General features: G+C 54.2%; 1 protein-coding gene across 1 annotated transcript; it reads left to right on the forward strand.

Moving 5' to 3' along the window:
- The first annotated feature begins 6,372 nt into the window (after positions 1 to 6,372).
- Positions 6,373 to 19,432, forward strand: EFNB1 (ephrin B1). The gene is made up of 5 exons (XM_004000579.5): positions 6,373 to 7,288; positions 16,018 to 16,295; positions 17,049 to 17,141; positions 17,338 to 17,466; positions 17,602 to 19,432. Exons 1-5 carry the CDS (start codon positions 7,161 to 7,163, stop codon positions 18,012 to 18,014), a joined length of 1,041 nt encoding a protein of 346 aa, XP_004000628.1. The 5' UTR covers positions 6,373 to 7,160; the 3' UTR covers positions 18,015 to 19,432.
- The last annotated feature ends 887 nt before the right edge of the window (positions 19,433 to 20,319 follow it).

Genomic DNA, 20,319 nt, shown 5'->3' on the forward strand with positions numbered 1-20,319 from the left:
CTAGGAGGTATACAAATAATGGCAATTCAAGTGCCAATCATAGGAAGTACAGTCATGATATGGAGTTCAAAGGAAGAAACAGACTTGTTTTCTAGAACCTTCCAGGAAAGCTGCCCAGAGGAGCTGGGTGCTGATATAGGCCTGGAGAGATTGGATTTACAGTACTGAAAGGGAAGATGGGGAGGATAAGAAAGGATGTTCTTGGCTTAGCTCAGCCCAGGCCAGCACCCAAAGCTGGCAGTGTCCCCTACTTCCTGCTGGGCTGTAAGTGGCCAGGTTTAGTGCTAGGTCAGCATTTGGAATGCAAATACTGGGCTGGCCACTGGAGGTCGACAGAGATTGAGGAATAGGGAGGCTACCAGGGAGAGGGAAGTATTTCCTTAACGACTCTATCCCTGTGATTCAACAGCCTCATTTCCCCAAATCTGAAATCCTATCTTCTCCCTCCTATGTCTTCAGAGCCCTAATCCCCTGTGGCACTCTTAGTTCAGAAGCCCTCAGCTTCCTGACTTCCCCACCTCTTCCTAGGACACCAGCCCAAGGAAGAAAATTCCTCTTGAGATTAGGTGCTGCTATAGGCTCTACTTTGTGTCCTAGAGAGGGTCTGTAAAAGAAAAACAAGCCAGGCCAAGGAAATTCATGTTCCCTTGAGAAGGTGGCTTCCTGTAAGGAAGATGCCGGGTGGTTCTGTAATTGAGGTCTTACCCCAACCCCAAGTTAGGCAGCCCTCTGGGGAGGTGGAGACATGGTGGGGGCAGGATGGGGGAGGCTAGGTGCAGACTAACGGCTTAGAAAGAAACTGGGCCCTCACTGGGAGGTACACTGAGCCCAGGCACTGGGGCCCTCCTAACTGTAGATAGGAAGGAAGGTCTCTAAGCCAAGTTTGGGCTAAGTTGTGAGTGGGGAGGGGAGGTTTCAATGTCAGAAATACTGGCTGGGTTGGCTAAGGGGCAGCTTGAGGCTGGTGGGCCTGGGTGCCATATATCTGCCAGTCATTATCTGCGCAGCTGGGTCCAGCCCCTTATCTATCCTCAGGATGCCCTCAGGGGCTCATGGACTCTCCACCAGTAGGCCTGTGTTTATCAGTCAAGAAAGTCCAGGGCCTGATTCTTTAGCCTTCATGGTAGGGTGGGATATAGGAAGTTAGCTCACAGGCTGGTGAGAGGTTAGAGCTAGGAGGGCTGGAGAGATGAGGAAGCAGCTACCCTTCCCTGTGCTCCTTGGGTTGTTCAAATGTTTGCTCTGTTTGGGATGTTCCTCCAAGGGTACTTTATTCCCTGTGTTTAAGAGGCCTGGCATGTCCAATGTGTTCTCTAAGGATCCAGGAGCAGGACTGGGTAAAGATGCTATTTCTCCAGCCAGCATTATCCTCCCCCAGGCCTACGGGGCTTCTGAGATGGGAAGCTAGGCTAGGGTCAGTGACAAGGTGGAGACAGCTACTGCTTCTCCTCCTCCAAATTCCTCAGACCTTGACAGTGATGAATGGCCCAGCCTTGCTTTGCACACTCTATAGGTTACCAGGAGTGAGAGAACAACAGGAGGGCTGGGTTGGAGTGTTGTGGGATTTCTCTCTTAGACTGCCCCCTGCTGGGCTAGAGAGCTAGGAACAGGAGGGATGGCTAGAGGAAGCTGAGTCCAGATCAGTGACACAGGAGGGCAGGGATGTCCAAAGAGGAGGTTTCTAAGGAACCCAGGGTCCCAGCTGCAGTCAGAGCCTTGTGCTACCTACCCTGCCACACCTAGCCATGTTCTGTCTCTCAGATGCCCTGTTGTAGGCTTTTTTCAGGGACAGGGGATAGGTCATTTGCCTGTATGGGGCCTGAGGGTCTGGGACAGATTTCTAGAAGTCCAGGGTAGGGTGAAGTGGAATAAGGAAGGGATAAAGAGAGTAAGAGGGAGGGGAGCAGGACCATCTCAAGAAGAGGGGCTCCTCCTATCCCTAGTATAGTGCTGATAGCTTAAGCAGGGACCAGGCTGACACCTAGAAGATCAAGGTGATCTCAGTGCAAACACCTATAAACCAGGCATGAAGTTGGGGCAGGACTTGGGAGGGGCTAGGGGTTGAGAGTCTGGTTGAACCTTGGGCCTTGGGGACCACCCACTCCTTCACCAGCCACTTAAAATTGTCATGGCTGCAGTGAAACTAGACTTGCAAGGTTTACCTACCTGGGGCTTGATCTGACCTAGTCCTGGGGTGTGGTGCATCCAGGGGAGGGGAGGAGGAAGAGTGGGAGGGCTCAGGCCCCACCCTGGGTTTGCCCTGAGACTAACCCAGAGATAGAGTGATTTGGGAAAAGCAAGGTATTTGTGGGGGAAGGAGGACAGCTGGGTCCAACACAGACCCCAGCAAATCTCAGCTAGGGCAGCCATGATGGCAGAGGGAAGAACAGGAGAGAAATGAATGGTGGGAATGAGCCAGCCAGGCAAGAGAGGGCCTTGCAAGCTGAGGTTGGCAGGGGTAGAGGATGTAGACAGTTGGAACCTGGAACCTCAGTTTTTCTCATCTCTAGAATAGGCCCATAAATATCTACTTCAGGGATGTATAATATAGCACCAAAGGTGAAAGTAACCAGCCACAGTGCCTGGCATACAGTGGGTGTTCAAGATACGGAGCTCTCTCTCTCTCCCTGTAGGGAATAGCTGTGTGCGTCTGTGAGGAGGGTATGTGCAGAAGCTATGGATCTTTGAGGGGACAGACAGGAGACCTAGGGCAAGCTGGGGATGACTGTAGATATAAGAGAGGGCTGCTAGGCTTACTGGGTTGTCCCAGCTCACATTGCCCTAGGCCTGTTCTCTAACCCTTTGGTGTGCAAGGCCCATCCCTTGGCACACACTCCTTTCCAGAGCCTTGGGATATCAGTGTAGATTCATGAGAGTCATCAGTTACAACATAAGTTGTGTAGCTAAATGGCCTAGGTTAGAATCCTGACTTTCCTACTTCTTGGCGGTGTGGCCTTAGGTGAGTTAGTTCACTTCTCGTCTCAGAGTACAAGCAGGCAAGGAGAGGTCAAGGGCAAGGGCCACAGAAATTGAGGGTGTGTTTGTGTGTGTGTGTGTGTGTGTGTGTGTGTGTGTGTTCATGCATGTGTATGCAACAGTGACATGAGAAAATGTGGGGGCAAGAATCTAGGTTCAACAGGAGCAGGAATCAATCCTGTCACCTGGTACTGCATGAATTGATAGGTGAGAAACACCAAGTATTCTTGTATGAATATGTATGTACCTGTGTGTGAATATACAAGAGGGGCTACAAACTGTGCATGTGTACATGAAGTGTGTGAACAGACAAAAGGGAGAACTTGTGTGACTAGGAATGAGGGTATCTCTGTGGAAGAATGAGTTTCCATATAGTGAACCATGGTGGGCCAGGCATGATGCTAAGCCCTTGATGTACACATTATCTTATTCACCCCTCACCACATTTCTGTGAAGGAGGGATGATCTCCAAATTATAAATGAGTTCACTGACTTGCCCAAGGAAACACAGCTGATAAGCAGTGAAATCTGGGGCTCTGAAGTTTATACCTTGTGCCTCCGGTGGGTGTGGGAAGCTGGGCTCAGAAGGAACTGATGGAAACTTTCTGGGGACTGCATGATGTCTGAGGTTTCCTGAAGTTTTCAGAAGCTCTTCATCATCCCTGGATCTGGGAGGTCCCCACGTGCTGATTTTGGTGTGCTTGGAGCTCCTTGAAGACAGGGCTGGTGGAGCTCTTCTTTGGGTCACCAGGGTAGCTAGCACAACGTCAGTGCTCAGGAAGCACTGGTGGACTTGAATCCCAAGGGTGTGTGTGTGTGTGTGTGTGTGTGTGTGTGTGTGTGTGTGTGTGTGAATGTTTGGTGACACTGATCTGGGAGGCGTGGGGAGGGGTGCAACTGCCACTGGAGTAGGGAGGGCTTGGATAAGAGAGGGTCCACATGCTCCACACATTCCAACTTCTTCTCAGGCTCCCTTGGGGAGTAATTTTTCCTGACTTTAGGGGCCTGAATCATTACATCTGAGGCCCTGCTAGGGTGGGGCAGGATGTGAAGGCTTGAAGTCACTGGCCCTGGCTGTGGCAGAGAGTAGGTCCAGCCCGGCTACTGAGGACCCTATAACTGGAGGGGACGGGTTGAGGCAGAAAGGTTGTGCTGTGACCAGGGGTGATCAGCATGTAGAGCAGGCCTAGACATAAAGAGTCTTCTCTTTCCTCTGCTGCCCTCTCCAGCCATAATTAGGTGTTGGCACACTCAGAAGTTGCTTCTGTCTTCCCAGGTTTCCCAAGTCTGGGACCATAGCCTTATCTCCCCTATTCCCCTCCTGGTCTTGGGTTTGCCTCCCAAGGGGCATTGGGCATGTTAGCAGCAGAATCTGAGGCTGGTTCTGGGGTTGGTGGTGGCAATTTTAGGTGGGAACTTGGAGATGTGGCCAGGAACACAGATGAACTTTCCCAGGCCTAGCAACCTGGGAATGAAGAGTAGACTCCTGGACATCCTGAAGGCTGCTGCCTTCCAAGTATGAACCAGCTTTTAACCAGGAATGTATTAAGTAAGCAAGTAGGCAAGGAGCAGCTGAAAATTTGTCAAGTCAATATAGGCTTTGGAGACAAATAAGCCTGGGGGAAATCCTGCTTCTGCCATTGATGAGCTCAGTGGAGCTACTTCTCTTCCCTGAGCCTTATCTTCCTTCTTATCTGAAATGGGGGGAGTGAAACTTATCTCATCAGACTATGAGAGAAAAGCCATCTAACATGATTCTTGGCACAGAGTAGGCACTCAGGAAGCAACACGCTTCTTTCCATACTCAGGTGCATGCACATTTCAAGGGATCCAAGTCTCTAAGCCAGACTATTGGTGTGCCCTTGTACCTTGTTCTCATTTCTCCTTGTTCACACCCCAATAAGGGGTCCAGCTGTCAGTTGAGAGACCTGACATAGTTCCTCCTCGACCCTGTCCACCCAGATCCCTCTCACCTTCCAGGCCCTGTCCCTAAAAGTAGAAGTGGCCTAGCTTCTCCCTTATTTCCCTCCAAATACAGTTTCACCCTACAGCCAAAGGGAGCATCATAGGATCCAGTGAGAAACCCCTACTTAAGTGATATGACACAAAACTGTGTAAATTGTAGAGAATTTGGGGAATGTTGCTCACCTAATTATCTCTATAAAGTATCAGCAAAGACAGTATATCCTTGGCAATCCCAAAGCCAACCCAAACCTAGATCTTCCTCCTAATGGTTTCCCTTCCTCCACATACTGGGCCGCAGTTCTTGCCAAGGCCACTAAGCCTGTCCCAAGTCTTGTGTTCAAATCATGTGCTAGGTTTGTGTGTGACAAGCTCCCAGGTTGGAGCTTCCAGTTTGTCCCAGGTCCCCACAGTGCTACAGAAGACCAGTAGGGGGAGACATTAGCACGTGGGTACGCCTGTTGGGGTCCGACCACGAGAGTGGGTCGGACTGGGAGGGTCTGAGCTATGGGATGGAGCCAAAGTTATAAGCAAGGAAGCGAGGAGGGGCGGGAAGAATGGGCGAGGGCTGGGAGACAAAGACCCAGATGGCGAGGCCGGGAGGGACTGGAGTCTGGTGTTTTGGGGCCAGGACGCCCGCTTTTGCTTTTTCAAAAACGTCCACCCTGTGCCTTTGACTCTTTGCCTTCCAGGTGTCTTTCTTTATCGAGGTACTCTCTCACTCTCTCATCCCAGCTGGCCTATTCCGGGGCCTTGCCTGCGACTTCGGACAGGACACGACGCCAAATTTGGGTTCCTGGGTCCCACAAGGTTCTCCCCTAAAGCTGAGATTCCGAAGGCCCAGTCCCCAGGGGCAAAGAACTCACCTCCCACCCACCTCCATCCCGTGCTTGTAATTGACCTCTCTCAGTCTCCATTACCTAACGCTATCCGTATGTTTAGGACTCCAGGTCCAAGTGCAAGCAGACACTGCATTGCTAGGGCAGGAGAAAAGACCACCAGAACTCTACGTGAGATGGGACCAAGAGCAAACAGGCTGTTTTTGCCACAGAGAGGGGCACAGAGCACGACTTCAGGGCTCCTGCGTAAAGAGAATGGAAGTACTTTCACGGGATACTTGTGACAGGGCCTGTGTGGCCCAGGTCAGTGGGCCAGAGTGTTGACTAGGCGCGCGGGAGGAGGGCAGGCCAACAGCCCTTGAGGAGCTCCAACTTCCCACGGGCTGCGCGCTCTGGGAACGGGACTATACCGGACCCACCCCTAACCGCAGGAGCCACACTCCGAGATTGGTGCCATCGCGAGCACGGCGTCCTTAAGAGCTCCCAGAAGCCCCGCCCCCTTCCTGTTCTGGGGGCGTGGTACGGGACGAGGACCCCCGAGACGGAGCTTACTATTGGCTAAGAGGAGTAGGGTTGGCCTTGCGTTCGCCTGAGCAGGGGAGTAGACAGCTCAGCGGCAGCCGAAGGGAGTCTATGCGCGCTGGACAGCAGTGGTAGTTGTGTTGAGGCTCGCACTGGCCGCAGACCTTCGGGCGCAATCGCCGGGGAGCTAGGAGTCGGCGAAGGGGCTGCGGGGCTACCCGGCGGAGGCTTCAGAATAGAAAACTGATGGAACTGGCTCGCTCGACTGCGTCTTCCCGCTCTTCTAAGTACACTGAACGGGGGCCCCACTGAAGTAGAAGCTGTCGGGGGGCGCGAAGCCCAGAGTCCCAGTGTGGCCTGGAGGAACAGAGACCGTGCCAGGGCGACCCAGCCGGGAGCCCCCGGATTGAGCTCGTGTTGTGGGGAGACTCCCATTTCTTCCGAGGGGCGTCGATCCCGAGACGGTCGAGGCGTCGGGGCGGCCACCGAGTCTTCAGTGGGGAGACCCAGTCAGGGAGAGGGCGCGCAGTCTCGAACAGTCTCCGGGAGCCAAGCGGAATCGGGCCGGATCACCCGGGGGCGCAGAGCCCCCGTCGCCCCTCGTGCGGCGGAGAGACCAAGGGAACGAGCCATCGGAGGCCGCGGCCCATGCCCAGGTTGGGGACAGCTGCCCAGTGAGTCCTCCTGGCCCGCCGGGCGGAGAAGAGCGACACCGAAGCCGGCGGGAGGGGAGCACTTCAAGGCCGGCGACTGCGGAGGATGGGCGCCTGAGCGGTTCAGAGCGCAGCGCAGCACGGGAAGGCGAGGCCAGTTTGCTGAGGAGGCGCCAGGGGATCCCAAGTGCAGCCTGCACCCGGGAAGATGGCCCGGCCTGGGCAGCGTTGGCTCGGCAAGTGGCTTGTGGCGATGGTCGTGTTGGCACTGTGCCGGCTTGCCACGCCGTTGGCCAAGAACCTGGAGCCCGTGTCCTGGAGCTCCCTCAACCCCAAGTGAGTAACTTACTGGCTCTGATCCCTGGGGGTGGGAGGCACTCCTGCAGGGTGAGGCCACGCGCCCCCGAGTGCGTGTGGGGAGGTGTTCCGAGGAAGAGCTGTACCCCATTTTGTCTCTGTCGTTTTCGTGTGTGTTTTCCTGCGGGCGGGCGGAGCAGGGTGCGGCGGGGTGGGGTGGGGGCACTCGGCTGGGCTGTGACCCCTTGGCTTCCCCGCCTTTTCCTCCTCACGTCCCGGATCAAGTCGGGATGGTCGCGCCAGGCGGAGCTGGGAGTCCCGGCTCTCGAGGGCGCACCCGAGAGCTGGGTGGGGGAGAGAACGCATTCCCCTATGGGGCCCTTGGGAACGTGGCGGTTTTCGCCGAGAGCCGCTCGAGGGGCTAGCGTGACCTGGGTGGGGGCGAGGCCAGAACACAGGTTCCTCGTTTGTTTAGCTGTGAAAGGACCACAGCGCGGGACACCGCGCTTGGGGTGGGTGGCAGCGCCTGTATCCCCATTCGGGCTTCTCCCATTTTCATTTCTCTTTCTTCCCTGTTTGCCTCTCTAGCTTTTCGCTTTGCCGTCTCTTCTAGCCCCTCTTTTCTCCCTGCCCGGCCATGGAAGGGCGGGCGTCGCTCCCAGGCTCACAAAGGCGGCGGGTGGAGAGGGGCGGAGTGGGAGAGGTATCTGGGAGGGGGTGGTTTCGATCCAGCGCCTGTCGGGGGTCTAATGGAGCCGGTGGCAGAGCTTCGAGAGCCGGCCCAGGCAGAGAGTGGCGTCCAAGCTGGCGAGGGAGGTGGGTGGGGGTCGAAGGATTCCTGCTCAAGCGGGTCCCGTTGCCCCCCCCCCCCCATGTCCCTCAGATTGGGAAGCTATGCTTAGCTTTTCCCAAGGGGTTAGGGAGGTAGCTATGTAGAGAAGATCCTTTCTTTTTTTCCTCCTCCTTCCCCCTTCACAATTCCCCCTACCCCAAACAACACACACACCTTTTAGGGCGGTGGCTCAGTGGTTTCTAGGCTGTTAGTGAAGAGTCGCTGGGGCTGTGTGATGACCTCTGGACCTTTTACTCTTCTGGCATTCAGGACTGGGGTTGAAATCCAGGGTCAAGATTGCTCTTCCTGTTTTGTGGAGGTCCCGGCAATGTGCAGACACCCCTACTTAGTGGGAAAATGGGGGGCTTTGGCCTGCCCTCTATGCTCTCTGATGTTTGTATCCGGAATCCCTGTCCACTCTCATGGGCTCCCCGCTAACTTCCCCGGGCTCCTGCCTCCCTTGGCCTCTTAGGTTCCAGGGACAGTGCGTCTCTTAGCCCTGGAGTGGAAGAAATCAGCTTCTCTAGTTCTATTTTCCTTGGGTTAAGATAGAGTCCTATTTACTGGTTTGTGGGATGGTTAAAACAAGGTCAGTGTGAGGGTCTGGGAAAGAGAACAAGGTACAAGGAAAGGGATTGACAAGAATTTCTCCCCCGCCTAGAAGCCAACCTGGGTGCAGAGCTCTCCTAACAGCAGGGATTCAAGATAGTCTGGGGAACCCTGAGCTAAACAGGGGAAAGGTTCTGAAGAGCCCAGTTCCATCATGTAAGGGTGGAGGCTGGAAATGCTCTCTCTTGAACCAGGATAGCTGAAAGCCGCCTGGGGTAGCCCATTATAGGGGCTCATGGGAGTGACCTAATTGCTCTCTCGGGTCTCTAACCAGAGATAGCATGCAGCTCCACAGCTGGAAAGGAGCCCTCCTGCAGAGTTGGGGGGGGGGAGCTGGAAGAAACAAGATCTCTCTGAGCTTCTCCGTTTTTGTGTTCTGAGCCTTTGGTTCTCTGGACCAGTTTATAGGTTTTTGAGTTCTGCCCACGCCACCATCCACTTCAAGCTGAGGGCAGGCATCCTTGAGGGGGTGGTAAGGTGGGGGGGTGGCTGAGGACTCAGTAGGACCTGCACAAATTCTATCCCATAATTGAACAGATCCTGAGAATGGTGGGGGACTGATCTTGGCGCCCCTGCACACACACACACTCCCAGTTCCATCTATGCCCAAGGGTCTGTGTGTGTTGGCACATGGGGGATGGGCAGGAGGACAGGAGGGAGGCACTGCCCTCAGCTCCACTCAAGCTCTGGGGGCTGCCTCTGCCACCGCGCCCAACCCTCAGGCTGCCACAGCCTTTCAACTAAACAGTCTTTCTCTGTCTCTCCCTCTTTGCCTCCTGCCCGAGTTCTCCCTCTCAGGTCTGTATCTGGTTTGCCCTCTCACACCCTCTGTGAGCTGTGCTCACCTCCCCTCTCCAGCTAGGTTCGCCTGCTCTCCCTCTTTCTCACACTCCCTCTCACTCTTAGTCACTCTCTGCCTCTTTTTCTCAAGTCCTTTTGTTTCTCGCACATGCCCGTGCTCTCCCTCACAGGCTCATTTTCTCTCTTCCCTCCCCTCTTCCTCCCTGCTTTTGGTCTCTTTACTCAGCCTTGTCAGGAGCTGGCACCCCCACCCCACCCCTCAAATCTCCCAGTGCCTATAAATCTTGCTTAATTGCTTCCTTCTTGGGAAAAAAATCAAAATAAAGAAGTGATGGGGCTGGGGGTATGTTTCCAGGTTCCAGGGTGCGTGCAGCCCCAGTCCTGACTGGAAGAGGGGAGCTGGAAGGGCCGGCTTAAGACTTCCAGCTTCTTTCCCAAATCCGTGCTGGGGTCTTTGAATGGGTAGCATTAGCTTCTGCCTCTTCGGCCCCTCCTGTCAGATTACCCTGATGAACAGAGGTTGGGGAAGCAGGTTTAGTCCCACTAGAGGTTGGGAGAAACCAGAATGAATGCATGTGCTTGGGTGGGTTGGGGGCTGTGATGGAAGGTCCCAGAGCAGCCCCCTCCCCCAACTTCTTCCCTTGAGAGCTTGGGGCAGCCGGTAGGCCTCACACTTGAGTCCTCAGCCAAGTCCAGCTGCTGCAGTTCAGTCTCTCAGTCCCATTCTGACCCCTTCCTGCCCCCCACTCAGGTTCCCCCACCTCCAGGGAGTGGGAATGTGCCTGAGATCACATTACACCTTCCCTATAAGGGGGTGGGGGTGGGGGGTTCAGCTTGGTGTCCAGGACCCTTGACTCCATCCAACATGGGTGGGGGCAGCTGCAGACCCTAACCCAGGCTTGCCTGCCACAAGCCAAAGTGTTGGTCCCAGCCCCCTCACAGCTGTTCCAGCTCACAGTCCTGGGGAGGCCAGCTCAGGGGGCCCCTTTCCAGGGTGGCTGACCTCTCCTACTCTGTGGCTGATTGGCCACAGGTGGGGGCCTGAGAGTGATGGGAACCCAGCAGCTCCTAAAGTTTCCTGTTCCCCTTCCTCCCCACCCCCACCCCAGGCAGCCAGGCCAGGGCAAGAAAGGCCTGTGAGCCTGGGGTGCAGGCTAAATTGAGGGTTCCCTGTATCCCCTCAGGTTCTTTGTTGCCTCATCAGCTCAGGTGAATGGGGACGGCCAGGCCGTGGATAGTACTCTTTTCTGGGGTTTGGACTGTGGAGGAGGTGGGCCAGCCAGGAGGCAGCTTATTGCCATGAGAACACCAGGTTTCGGGGAGGGTACACTCCATGATTATCAGGGGAGCTGTGGTGGGATGCTTACCAGCCACATTCTGGGTTCCTTGCCTTGTGTACCATAACCCACTCCTCCTGGGTGTGTTTTCATAGTGGTCATTTGGGGTGGGGGTGCTAGCAGCCAGGAACATAAGCCGTAAATGGTACTGTGCTTGGCAATGCTAACTAACAGGCAGCACCTTGCTACTTACAAAACATCCTCATATGTAAATATTATTGGTTGTTCCCAACCGCCCTGGGAAGTAGGAATTGTCCCCATTTCCAGATGAGAAGGCATATGCCTGGAACAGGGAAATGAATTGTCTGAACTCAGTCTGCTTATAGTGGGTAGAGCTTGCTGTATGCCATTCTTTCCATGCCATCCTGCTATACCTTGGAATCTAGGAGAGATAGGAATTCAAGGTGGGGTTTGGAAAGAGGTGCCATCTCCCTGCCCCTCTTACTTCACAGATGTGCGTGCATCTGTCCTCATGACTCAGGCCCTGCCTGCATCAGATGAGCAGTGCTCTGGCTTCCTCATTTGATTTTGCTAGGTCTACCAGCAGCCTTGGCTTGGGTGACCTGAACTAGAGGCAGCCAACTCACTGCCTGGCACTCACCCTCCTGAGTGCTGAATCTCACCTTTGGTTCCTCTCTGGGCCGGGAATCTCACTTCTTCTCAGGGATCCCCTAGAAAGCAGACAGGGAAGGGCGTGTTAAGCCCCCAATGGGCCCTAGTGTTAGCCTGGTGGGGCAGAGGGGAGAGTGTAGTCCCGTGTAGGTGGGGAGGGTGACCCTCTGGGACTCTCCTGGCCTCCCTACCTCCGACAGTGCTGCGTGTGTGCCAGGACCCAGCTGCTGTTCCTGCCCACCCACGCCTGGGCGGGCACTGCTGGGACATGCCAGGCCTGCTCCTGCTGCCTTGGGGGCTGGGTGGAGCTGGGGGAATGAAAGAGGAGCCTTTAATTTGGGGGCTCCCCACCCTTGCTGGGATGAGAGCAGACTTGAGCTCTGGCTTGGGGTCTGTCCTCTGCTCGTCCTGCCACTCTGTGGGTGCAGGCATAGTGGTGCTGGGGTCACCAAATCAAAGCTGTGTCTAGAGTCTTAACCAGACTTGCACTAGCATGGCCAGGGACCACGCTCTCCCAATCTCTGACCACAGGTTCCTAGAGCCTGTGGGAAGGGTGAGAGAGAAGAAAATGTAGATGTGGTGGAACATGGGCACCTTTCTGGGCATGACACCCACATCTACAAGCTAGCCCCACCGTAGACTGTATGTGTTTGGGTGGAGAGGGGCTCAGCTGGACAAAAGAAACAGGAGGACAGTTGGCCTCTGACCAGGCTACTGCCCCAGACTCTTCAGGCTTCTCGAATGGCAGGATTCTGATTAGCAGTCATGGTGGCCCTTCTCAGCTCAGTAGAAAGGCTGAGAGACAAACGGGCTAGGGTAGAAGGAAGAAGTAGGCTGTAAGACAGGAGCTGGAATGGCCTCCTTCAAGTCCCTTTACTCCCTGGGGTGGCTCACTGGGGTCCTGGGGCTATCAGAAGCTAAAGAGGGAAGGCCTCAGGGGTTACCATGGCGACCTGCTTCAGGCTTCCTGCTGGGCCTTGTCAATCCCCTTATTTTCCAGAAAAGGGCTTTGTCTAGGGGTGGCCCCAGGCAAGAAAGCTTGGCTTGATAATGGGGGAGTAGTAGTTTTTGAAAAGTGGGGGATAAAGAGTTTAACTTGGGGACAATCTCTTCCTCCAACTCTCTTGCCCCTATTCCTAACCTGATATGTATGAGGAAAGATGGGCAGGGTCCTTCCTATACAGTATGGCTAGTGTTGTAAGCTGACTTCAGGTTTCACTCTCACTGGCTACATGCCCACCTTGGCAAGGTCCCCTTGCCACTTTCCTGGGCTTCTCAAAGGCCAAGAAGCAGTTTTCCTGGTGGTACAGAAGATGCTGAAAAGGCACCCTTATGGGGGATCAGGGTCAGGGAAGGCAGGTCTCCTCAGGGTCTTCTCCCTTCTTCACTTTAGGAGAAGGTGAGTTTCCCCTCTGCAGCTGCCAGGCAAATTAACTAATGAATATTTATGAAGTCTTCTCTGAGGTTGAGGAGTCTGAGGGGTGTTAGGGGCAATAGTCCTCTTTTCTTCCCCTTTCCCCATCCACTATATAGACATCTGCTACCTCAATGTGTCTGGATTCAAGAGATAACCCCAAGTAGCTGGAAGCCCTGTGTTTCGCTTCTGGAGCTCCAGAGCCTGAGTGGCCACAGATGTGCTCAGAACACATAAGACTCCCTGGTGAGGAGGCCAGGTCCAAGTGGTTAGGAAGGTGAGCTGGCCCATACCCCCCATTTGCATGTCCTCTGTGTACCTGCTGTCACCTCCATGTAGGGTCTTGTTGAGGTGCAGCTGTACAAGGATTCAGCCAATATTTCAGGTCTTCTTAGACCCCCTAGGGGTTAACATCCTGGGTGAGGTTAGCCTCCTCTGGTTGCCTTTGAGAACTTCTCTTCAATAGGAATGAATGTTCATCTGATCACTCCCTCCCTCCCATGAGGAGCCTGGACTCTGTGGGTCTTAAAGGGTCTTCTGGTGCTAAGAAGTTAGAAGTTGTCTAATCCTGCTGTCTGGATGGAACCAGTGTGAGGATTGGAAAATGAAAAATGCCTTGGGAGTCATGGGGGTCTGGTGAAACTTCTCAGCCTTTTGTGGTTAATGGGGTGAGGATGTTTCCTCTCAAATGTTTGTATGGGCCTTCATCCCATCCCCACCTCCTTTCTGGCCCTCTGGAGTGCAGTAAAGCTAGATACTAAGGGAAAGACCTTCTCATTGTGGTTTTTGCCAACCTGTACAGCAAAATGGCATGTCCCAGCTTGTTGAAGCCTCCTTTAACATCGAGGGAGGGCTGTCTTTCTTCATCTACTTGGTCTAGACTCACCTCCTGGGGTATCATTTCCCTCCCTTGAGTGAGGGCACTGTGCAACCACTAGGCACTCATACCTTGTGCTCCCCACTGTGGTATGGGCCTCCAGGAAGTGGAGCCATGCTTTTCCACTCTGAGCTTTGTTCTCTTGAAGCACTGCTTTCAACCCTTCATTGTCCTTAGTAGAAAGTCTGTCTCCAGTGGGAGGAACCCCACACTGTTTGTTGTGACCCTCAAGGCCTTTCACCCTGGTTCCAGCTGAGCTTATTGGCCTCCTCTTCTGCTTCTCTCTACCAGTTGTGGGGCCAATCACTGGCCTGGGGTTTGTGTCCCAGCCACTCTTGTCCACTCTTGCTCTGTGTTAACTTCTAATTCCTTACCCAGGACCCACTTTCATTCTGCTCCTTCCGAGGAACCATCTTAGACCATCCTGTCAGATGAACTGTCTCCTTCCTCTCCCTGCCTCCAGCTCTTGCCGTTTGAACCACCCTCCTCCCACATAACCTACAGATAGCCTTGTCCCGTCTATTGCCAAAGCATGGACCATTTTTACTTTTCTGACCTACAGCAGACAGTAAAATCCTTGAGGATGGAGCCATAACTCCTCTTCCTATTTCCCCTCACCCGCTGAAAAAACCGCAAGACTGGCCTCATAGGTACTTGCTGTTAATCTGGCCTCCTGCCTCTTGGCAAACTAGACTGTTTCTAAGCAGGAGTCAAACACGTTGAGTGCCTACTGTGTGCTAGGCACTCTGCATGCACCATTGTATCCCCTCCACAATCCCAGGAGGGTAGGGCTCTTACCTCTGCCAGTTTATAAGTGAGGAAATGGAAACTCAGGGAGATCAGGTAGCTCATCCAAGGTTGCAGAGCTCGGAAGGGGCATGTCTGTCTGATTCCAAAGTCTGTCTGCTTCTTCCTTGCTACATACTATTGCCTTGTTTCCAGCTCCAGCCTGCCCAGGCTCAGAAATGGCCAAGATAGCACCACCATTTTGCTGTGTGCTTAGGCAAGGACACTGATATGAATAGATGGCCCTGGGCAGCTGCTCTCTCCCTGCTATTCCCTGTGCCTGGCCTTCAGGATTAGAAGAGGAACCTGGTTTGGGGCGCCTGGGTGGCGCAGTCGGTTAAGCATCCGACTTCAGCCAGGTCACGATCTTGCGGTCCGTGAGTTCGAGCCCCGCGTCGGGCTCTGGGCTGATGGCTCAGAGCCTGGAGCCTGTTTCCGATTCTGTGTCTTCCTCTCTCTCTGCCCCTCCCCTGTTCGTGCTCTGTCTCTCTCTGTCCCAAAAATAAATAAACGTTGAAAAAAAAATTAAAAAAAAAAAAAAGAAGAGGAACCTGGCTCAGAAGGCATTTGTCCATCTCCCTCAGGATCTGGAACAGAGGCAGTGTGGAGATGGGTAGATTAGAACACAGATGTGTGAAGTTCCTGGGGCCCTATCTTACATAATCTGTTGTCCCTGCTTGGGCCCCTTCTCCCCTCCCTCTGTTCTTTTAGGACTGAGACTGGTCAAGTTTGGGGACTCACATTCTTGCATTACAGGAGTTGAATCAGTCCCCTATAAGACACTGGGCTGTAGGAGTGGGAGGTGGGGAGAGCTATGTGGAATTGCTCCTGGCCAGAGACTATGCCCATCACCCTTGGTTCCAGGTAATGCCTATTCATATCTCCTCCTCATGCCCAAGATTAGCAAGGATGGCAGAGAAGGTATGGGTCCCAGATACGTTGAGCTCCCCCAGTTGTTTTCTGGGAGCTGCAGGGGTGGTGGCTAAGGCATGTGTGGGCTTGTGTGTGGGCTTGTTTGTGTGTATGTGTGTGTGTGTGTGTGTGTACGCATGCATGTGCACAACATGTTTGTGTGCACACACATGCATGTGTGGTAGGGAGATGGTAGCAGTGGCTCTGAAGGAATGTGTGTGATGGGGGCGGGAAGAGGACAGGGCTGCCACCTCCAGGCAGCCCAAGCCTCACACCATTGGCCACATCAGCCCCCTGTGGAAATGCCACATTAGGACAAAGGGCTCCCCCAGCTACGCAGTGCCCCACCCTACCAAGCAGTCAAAGCCTGGCAGCCTTGCCCATGGGCCACCCCTTCCACACCCTGCGCTGGCAGTGTGATTCTCTCTCTGCACCCCCAGCCTAAGGATGGAGGGAGGACAGAATGCCTATTCTTGGCCATCTCCACCCAGTAGGCTCAGCCTGGCCCCTCATTGTTTGTGCCCTTGATTCTGGAGATGGTCCGGGACCCCTGACCCTGAGGCTGACCATCTCTTCCCTTCTGGGCAGATTCCTGAGTGGGAAGGGCCTGGTGATCTACCCAAAGATTGGAGACAAGCTGGACATCATCTGCCCCCGAGCAGAAGCAGGGCGGCCCTATGAGTACTACAAGCTGTACCTGGTGCGGCCTGAGCAGGCAGCTGCTTGCAGCACTGTGCTTGACCCCAACGTGCTGGTCACCTGCAATAGGCCAGAGCAGGAAATCCGCTTCACCATTAAGTTCCAGGAGTTCAGCCCCAACTACATGGGCCTGGAGTTTAAGAAGCACCATGATTACTACATTACCTGTGAGTCTCTTCCCGTCATATGGTTCTCTCTTATCTAGGAGCTTTCTAAGTAGTACAGTGAGATAGCACACAGGCCACCTTGATCTGGGTTCCCTCTGAAGACTGGCATGCTCTCCTTCCAGCCTGGCCTTGGAATTCTGGCCCTAACATTCACCAAGAGGATGGCTGCCAGCTCACCTTGGCTCTAGGAGTTGGCTGGGAGAGGACTCCACTTTGTGGTGCTCTCTCTTATTTCTTTGGCCTACCTAAGATATAATCTTGGGAGTGACAGAGTTGGAAGAACCCTTTGGGATCAGCTGGCTGTCCGGACTTTCTCTTCATGGGAAACTGGCCCCAAGAAGTGAAGGAGCTTCCTGCCCTGATATCACTCATGGAATTAGGGGCAGGATTGGGACTCTAACCCAGTTCACCTGACTAGATTCCTTCTAGTCTGTATAGAAGCCTCCCTCATGATTCCAGTTCTGACTGTTTTGCCTCTGAGTGAGATCACACAATGAGAAGATACTGAGAAAGAAGGGCTAAGCCCTGGTGATGTTAAAGGAGCAGCACCCTTGGGGGAAGGCCTAGTTTCTGATGTGGCCTGAGCTGGGCCAGCTACTCTGTTCCCAGTGAGAGGGAGATAAGTAGAAAGGTTCACTGCTTGCCACTCCCCAATTCCCAGTTCTGTTCTCATGGGCTAAGACAGCACTAGGATTTCTAGGTAATGAGGGCAGACCTTCCTTTCCCCCTGACTTCTCTGGCCTCTTGCTACAGCTACATCCAATGGGAGTTTGGAGGGACTGGAAAACCGGGAGGGAGGTGTGTGCCGTACACGCACCATGAAGATCGTCATGAAGGTTGGGCAAGGTGAGTGCCCAGTCATAACAGATGTCTCTGTCTGGGTATGGATGTGTTTGGGAGTAGGGGAGGGGCAATGGGGTTAGAGTATCTGAGGTCTGATATACAGGCCATTGTTGGCCCATGCTAAAGGAGCCCATGCTAGATGATTGAGGCATGTATGCTAGTGGGGTCCCCCATCAACCTGTGCTCTCCACACTCCCAGACCCCAATGCTGTGACACCTGAGCAGCTGACCACCAGCCGGCCGAGCAAGGAGGCAGATAACACTATCAAGATGGCCACACAGGCCCCCAGTGGTCGGGGCTCCCTGGGTGACTCTGATGGCAAGCATGGTGAGTGTATAGGTGTCTCCCAAAGGGCAGAACCCATTGCTTAGCTACCTTTTCAGGCCCTGTCTCTGAAGCGAGGCAGAACAGGGCCCTGGGACCCCTGGCTGACCATTTCTCCCCTCCCTTCTCCTTCCTCAGAGACTGTGAACCAGGAAGAGAAGAGTGGCCCAGGTGCGAGTGGAGGTGGCAGTGGAGACCCTGACAGCTTCTTCAACTCCAAGGTGGCATTGTTTGCGGCCGTTGGTGCTGGTTGCGTCATCTTCCTGCTCATCATCATCTTCCTGACAGTTCTGCTACTAAAGCTGCGCAAGCGGCATCGCAAGCACACCCAACAGCGGGCACCCGCCCTCTCACTCAGTACCCTGGCCAGTCCCAAGGGGGGCAGTGGCACGGCGGGCACCGAGCCCAGCGACATCATCATCCCCTTACGGACTACAGAGAACAACTACTGCCCCCACTATGAGAAGGTGAGTGGGGACTATGGGCACCCCGTCTACATCGTCCAGGAGATGCCACCCCAGAGCCCAGCGAACATCTACTACAAGGTCTGAGAGCCCAGTGCAGCCTCGGGCCCTGAGGGACAGTCAGCCAGGACTGCACCTCTCCTTTCTCCCCCACACTCCCTCCCCTTACCAGCTGTGCCCACCTTTGTATTTAGTTTTGTAGTTTCTTGGCTTTTATAATCCCCCTTTTGCCCTGCCCCCTGGGCTTCGGAGGGGGGTGCTTTTGCCCCCAGCCACCATGCTCTTGTGCCTTCCCCCTCTGGCCAGGCCTCTGGGCTCTGCAGGGGCACCCCTTCTTGGAGGGCAGGGTTGGACGCTGATGGACAGCAGGCAGGAAGATGCCCCCCTGGCCCTGCCCACCACCCCCTTTCCCCCTTCCCAGGACTGTTTGTCCACTATCATCACTGTTTTTAATGTTTTTGTGTTCATTTTTTAGCTGTCAACTCATTTGCATCTGTTTTTTAAAGAAAATGGAAAAATGGAAAATGCAGTCCCTCCTTAGGCTTTCTGAGCCAGGCCCAGCTCAGTTTAAGGGAACTGGGGCAAGATGTGGCCAGCCAGGAAGCATAGGATGGCATTTCTTTTAAAAACTCCTTGGTATTTTGGAGAGGGGTGGCAGGCCAGAGCTCTTCTTGCCCATGAGGGAAGATGAGAGTGCCAATGGGCAAAGTGTTTCACTCTGTCCTCCTGACCCTCCTTCTACAAAGCTGATCTTGGGAATGGGGTAGTGGCTGCCACCCTTCCACCAAAAAAAAAAAAAAATCTCTTCCTTGTGGGATTCTTGGGCATCTCCTGCCTCCCTCACTCTCACGGTAATTAACGTCTTAATTGGCTGTTGCCTGGGGAACAGGAGAGCTGCTGCAGGCAGATGACCTCATGGGGGTGGAGGGAGGTGAGGTGCCCAGGTGGCTATTTGCCCTGCAGATCTGGGAGTTCCCCCTCCCCCTCCCCGCCCTGTTCTCTCCTCACATCTGGCATCCTTTGGCCCGGTGGGGAAACAGAGGCCCAGGGCAGAGACCTAAGCGGGTATAAGGCCAGGTGGTCTGCTCCTTTTCTGGGCTCTAGCACAAGTGGGTGCCCCCCTCAACCCAGCTTCCACTGGCCCCTCCAATCTTGGGCTGGGGCCTGGAAAGAGGAAGAGGCTGCCCAGGGCTGGGCCAGCATGCCGTGCACTTTGACCCCGGCTCCTTGCCAGCACGGCTGCTAACAGACTGCCACTTGAGTGCGCCTTGCAGGTGCTCCCAGAGTGGCCATGGAAGGAGCTGGGCCTTACACCATCCACCTCCACGCTGCCTCCTGGCCAGCTGCCCACCCCAGTGCCAGGTGGGAGAGGGAGCGGAACAGCCATCCCCTTCCAGGTGGCAGTTGGAAGGGTTTTTTGTTTTTGTTTCTGTTGCCATTTGTGTAAATACTAGTCTTTTTGGAAAAAATAATGTAAAGATGTTTTGTATAAACTCTGAATTATTTTCTTGTTGCTTTTTTCTTAGAAAAAATGAGAACTAAAAAAAAAATTAACCACATGGAGAACTGGGTGTAAAATTGTGTCATGATGTTGTGGAATGAAGTGTGAGTATGTGAGTGTGTGTGTGAGTGTGTGTGTGTTTGTCTGTGTGTGTGAGACAGAGAGACAGAGAGAGACAGAGAGATTCCCTGTGCCCAAACCACTGAAGATCTGGGCAGGTATAAGAAGAGGGTGGCTTTCCTAGTGGAACAAGATGTTTCAATTGTCCTGTGCCTTTCCTCTTCTGCCCGCAGGATCCTCTGCCCTCTTGTTCTGCTGGAGCCTGTGACAATTTCTCCCTGTCTATCCTGTCACCTCTGTGGCATAGGCTGTGAGCATCTGCCCAGTCTGTCATTAGGCTCAGCTAGAGAGAATTGATGGGGGAGGAGGTGTTCCCATGGGGACCTGGGTGTGTCTGCATGTACTGCCACCACCTGGCTGGAGCTACATCTGGAACCTGCTGGCAGGCCCAGCCCTGCCCTGCCTCAAGACACCTAAAGGTGGATAGAAATAACTTCCTAAGAGCTGGGCCTCACTTGTGGCCCATTGGGTACTGAGGTTTCAGGCTGCCCAGTTCACTTCGTAGCCAGAAGATTCTTCCTCTCTTGTCTCCAGAGCTGGGCCACACCAGAACCCTCACCATGGCATACTTAGGAGCTTCTGGCTAGCAGCTGAAGCCCTCGAGCTAGAGCACCCCTGAGCACTCAGTTCCCCTGAAGGCTCGTGGTCCAGGAGTGTGGCAAGGGCCCTGAAGAGGGTTTGGCCTCAGTCCCGCAACAGAGATGCATACTGGCAGGGCCTGGGGCCTTCCCACTCCAGTCTGAGGGCATTCCCTGTCGAGATGGCTAAGGC

This window comes from Felis catus, chromosome X (genome assembly GCF_018350175.1).
Source record: "Felis catus isolate Fca126 chromosome X, F.catus_Fca126_mat1.0, whole genome shotgun sequence".
Taxonomy (NCBI): Eukaryota; Metazoa; Chordata; class Mammalia; order Carnivora; family Felidae; genus Felis; species Felis catus.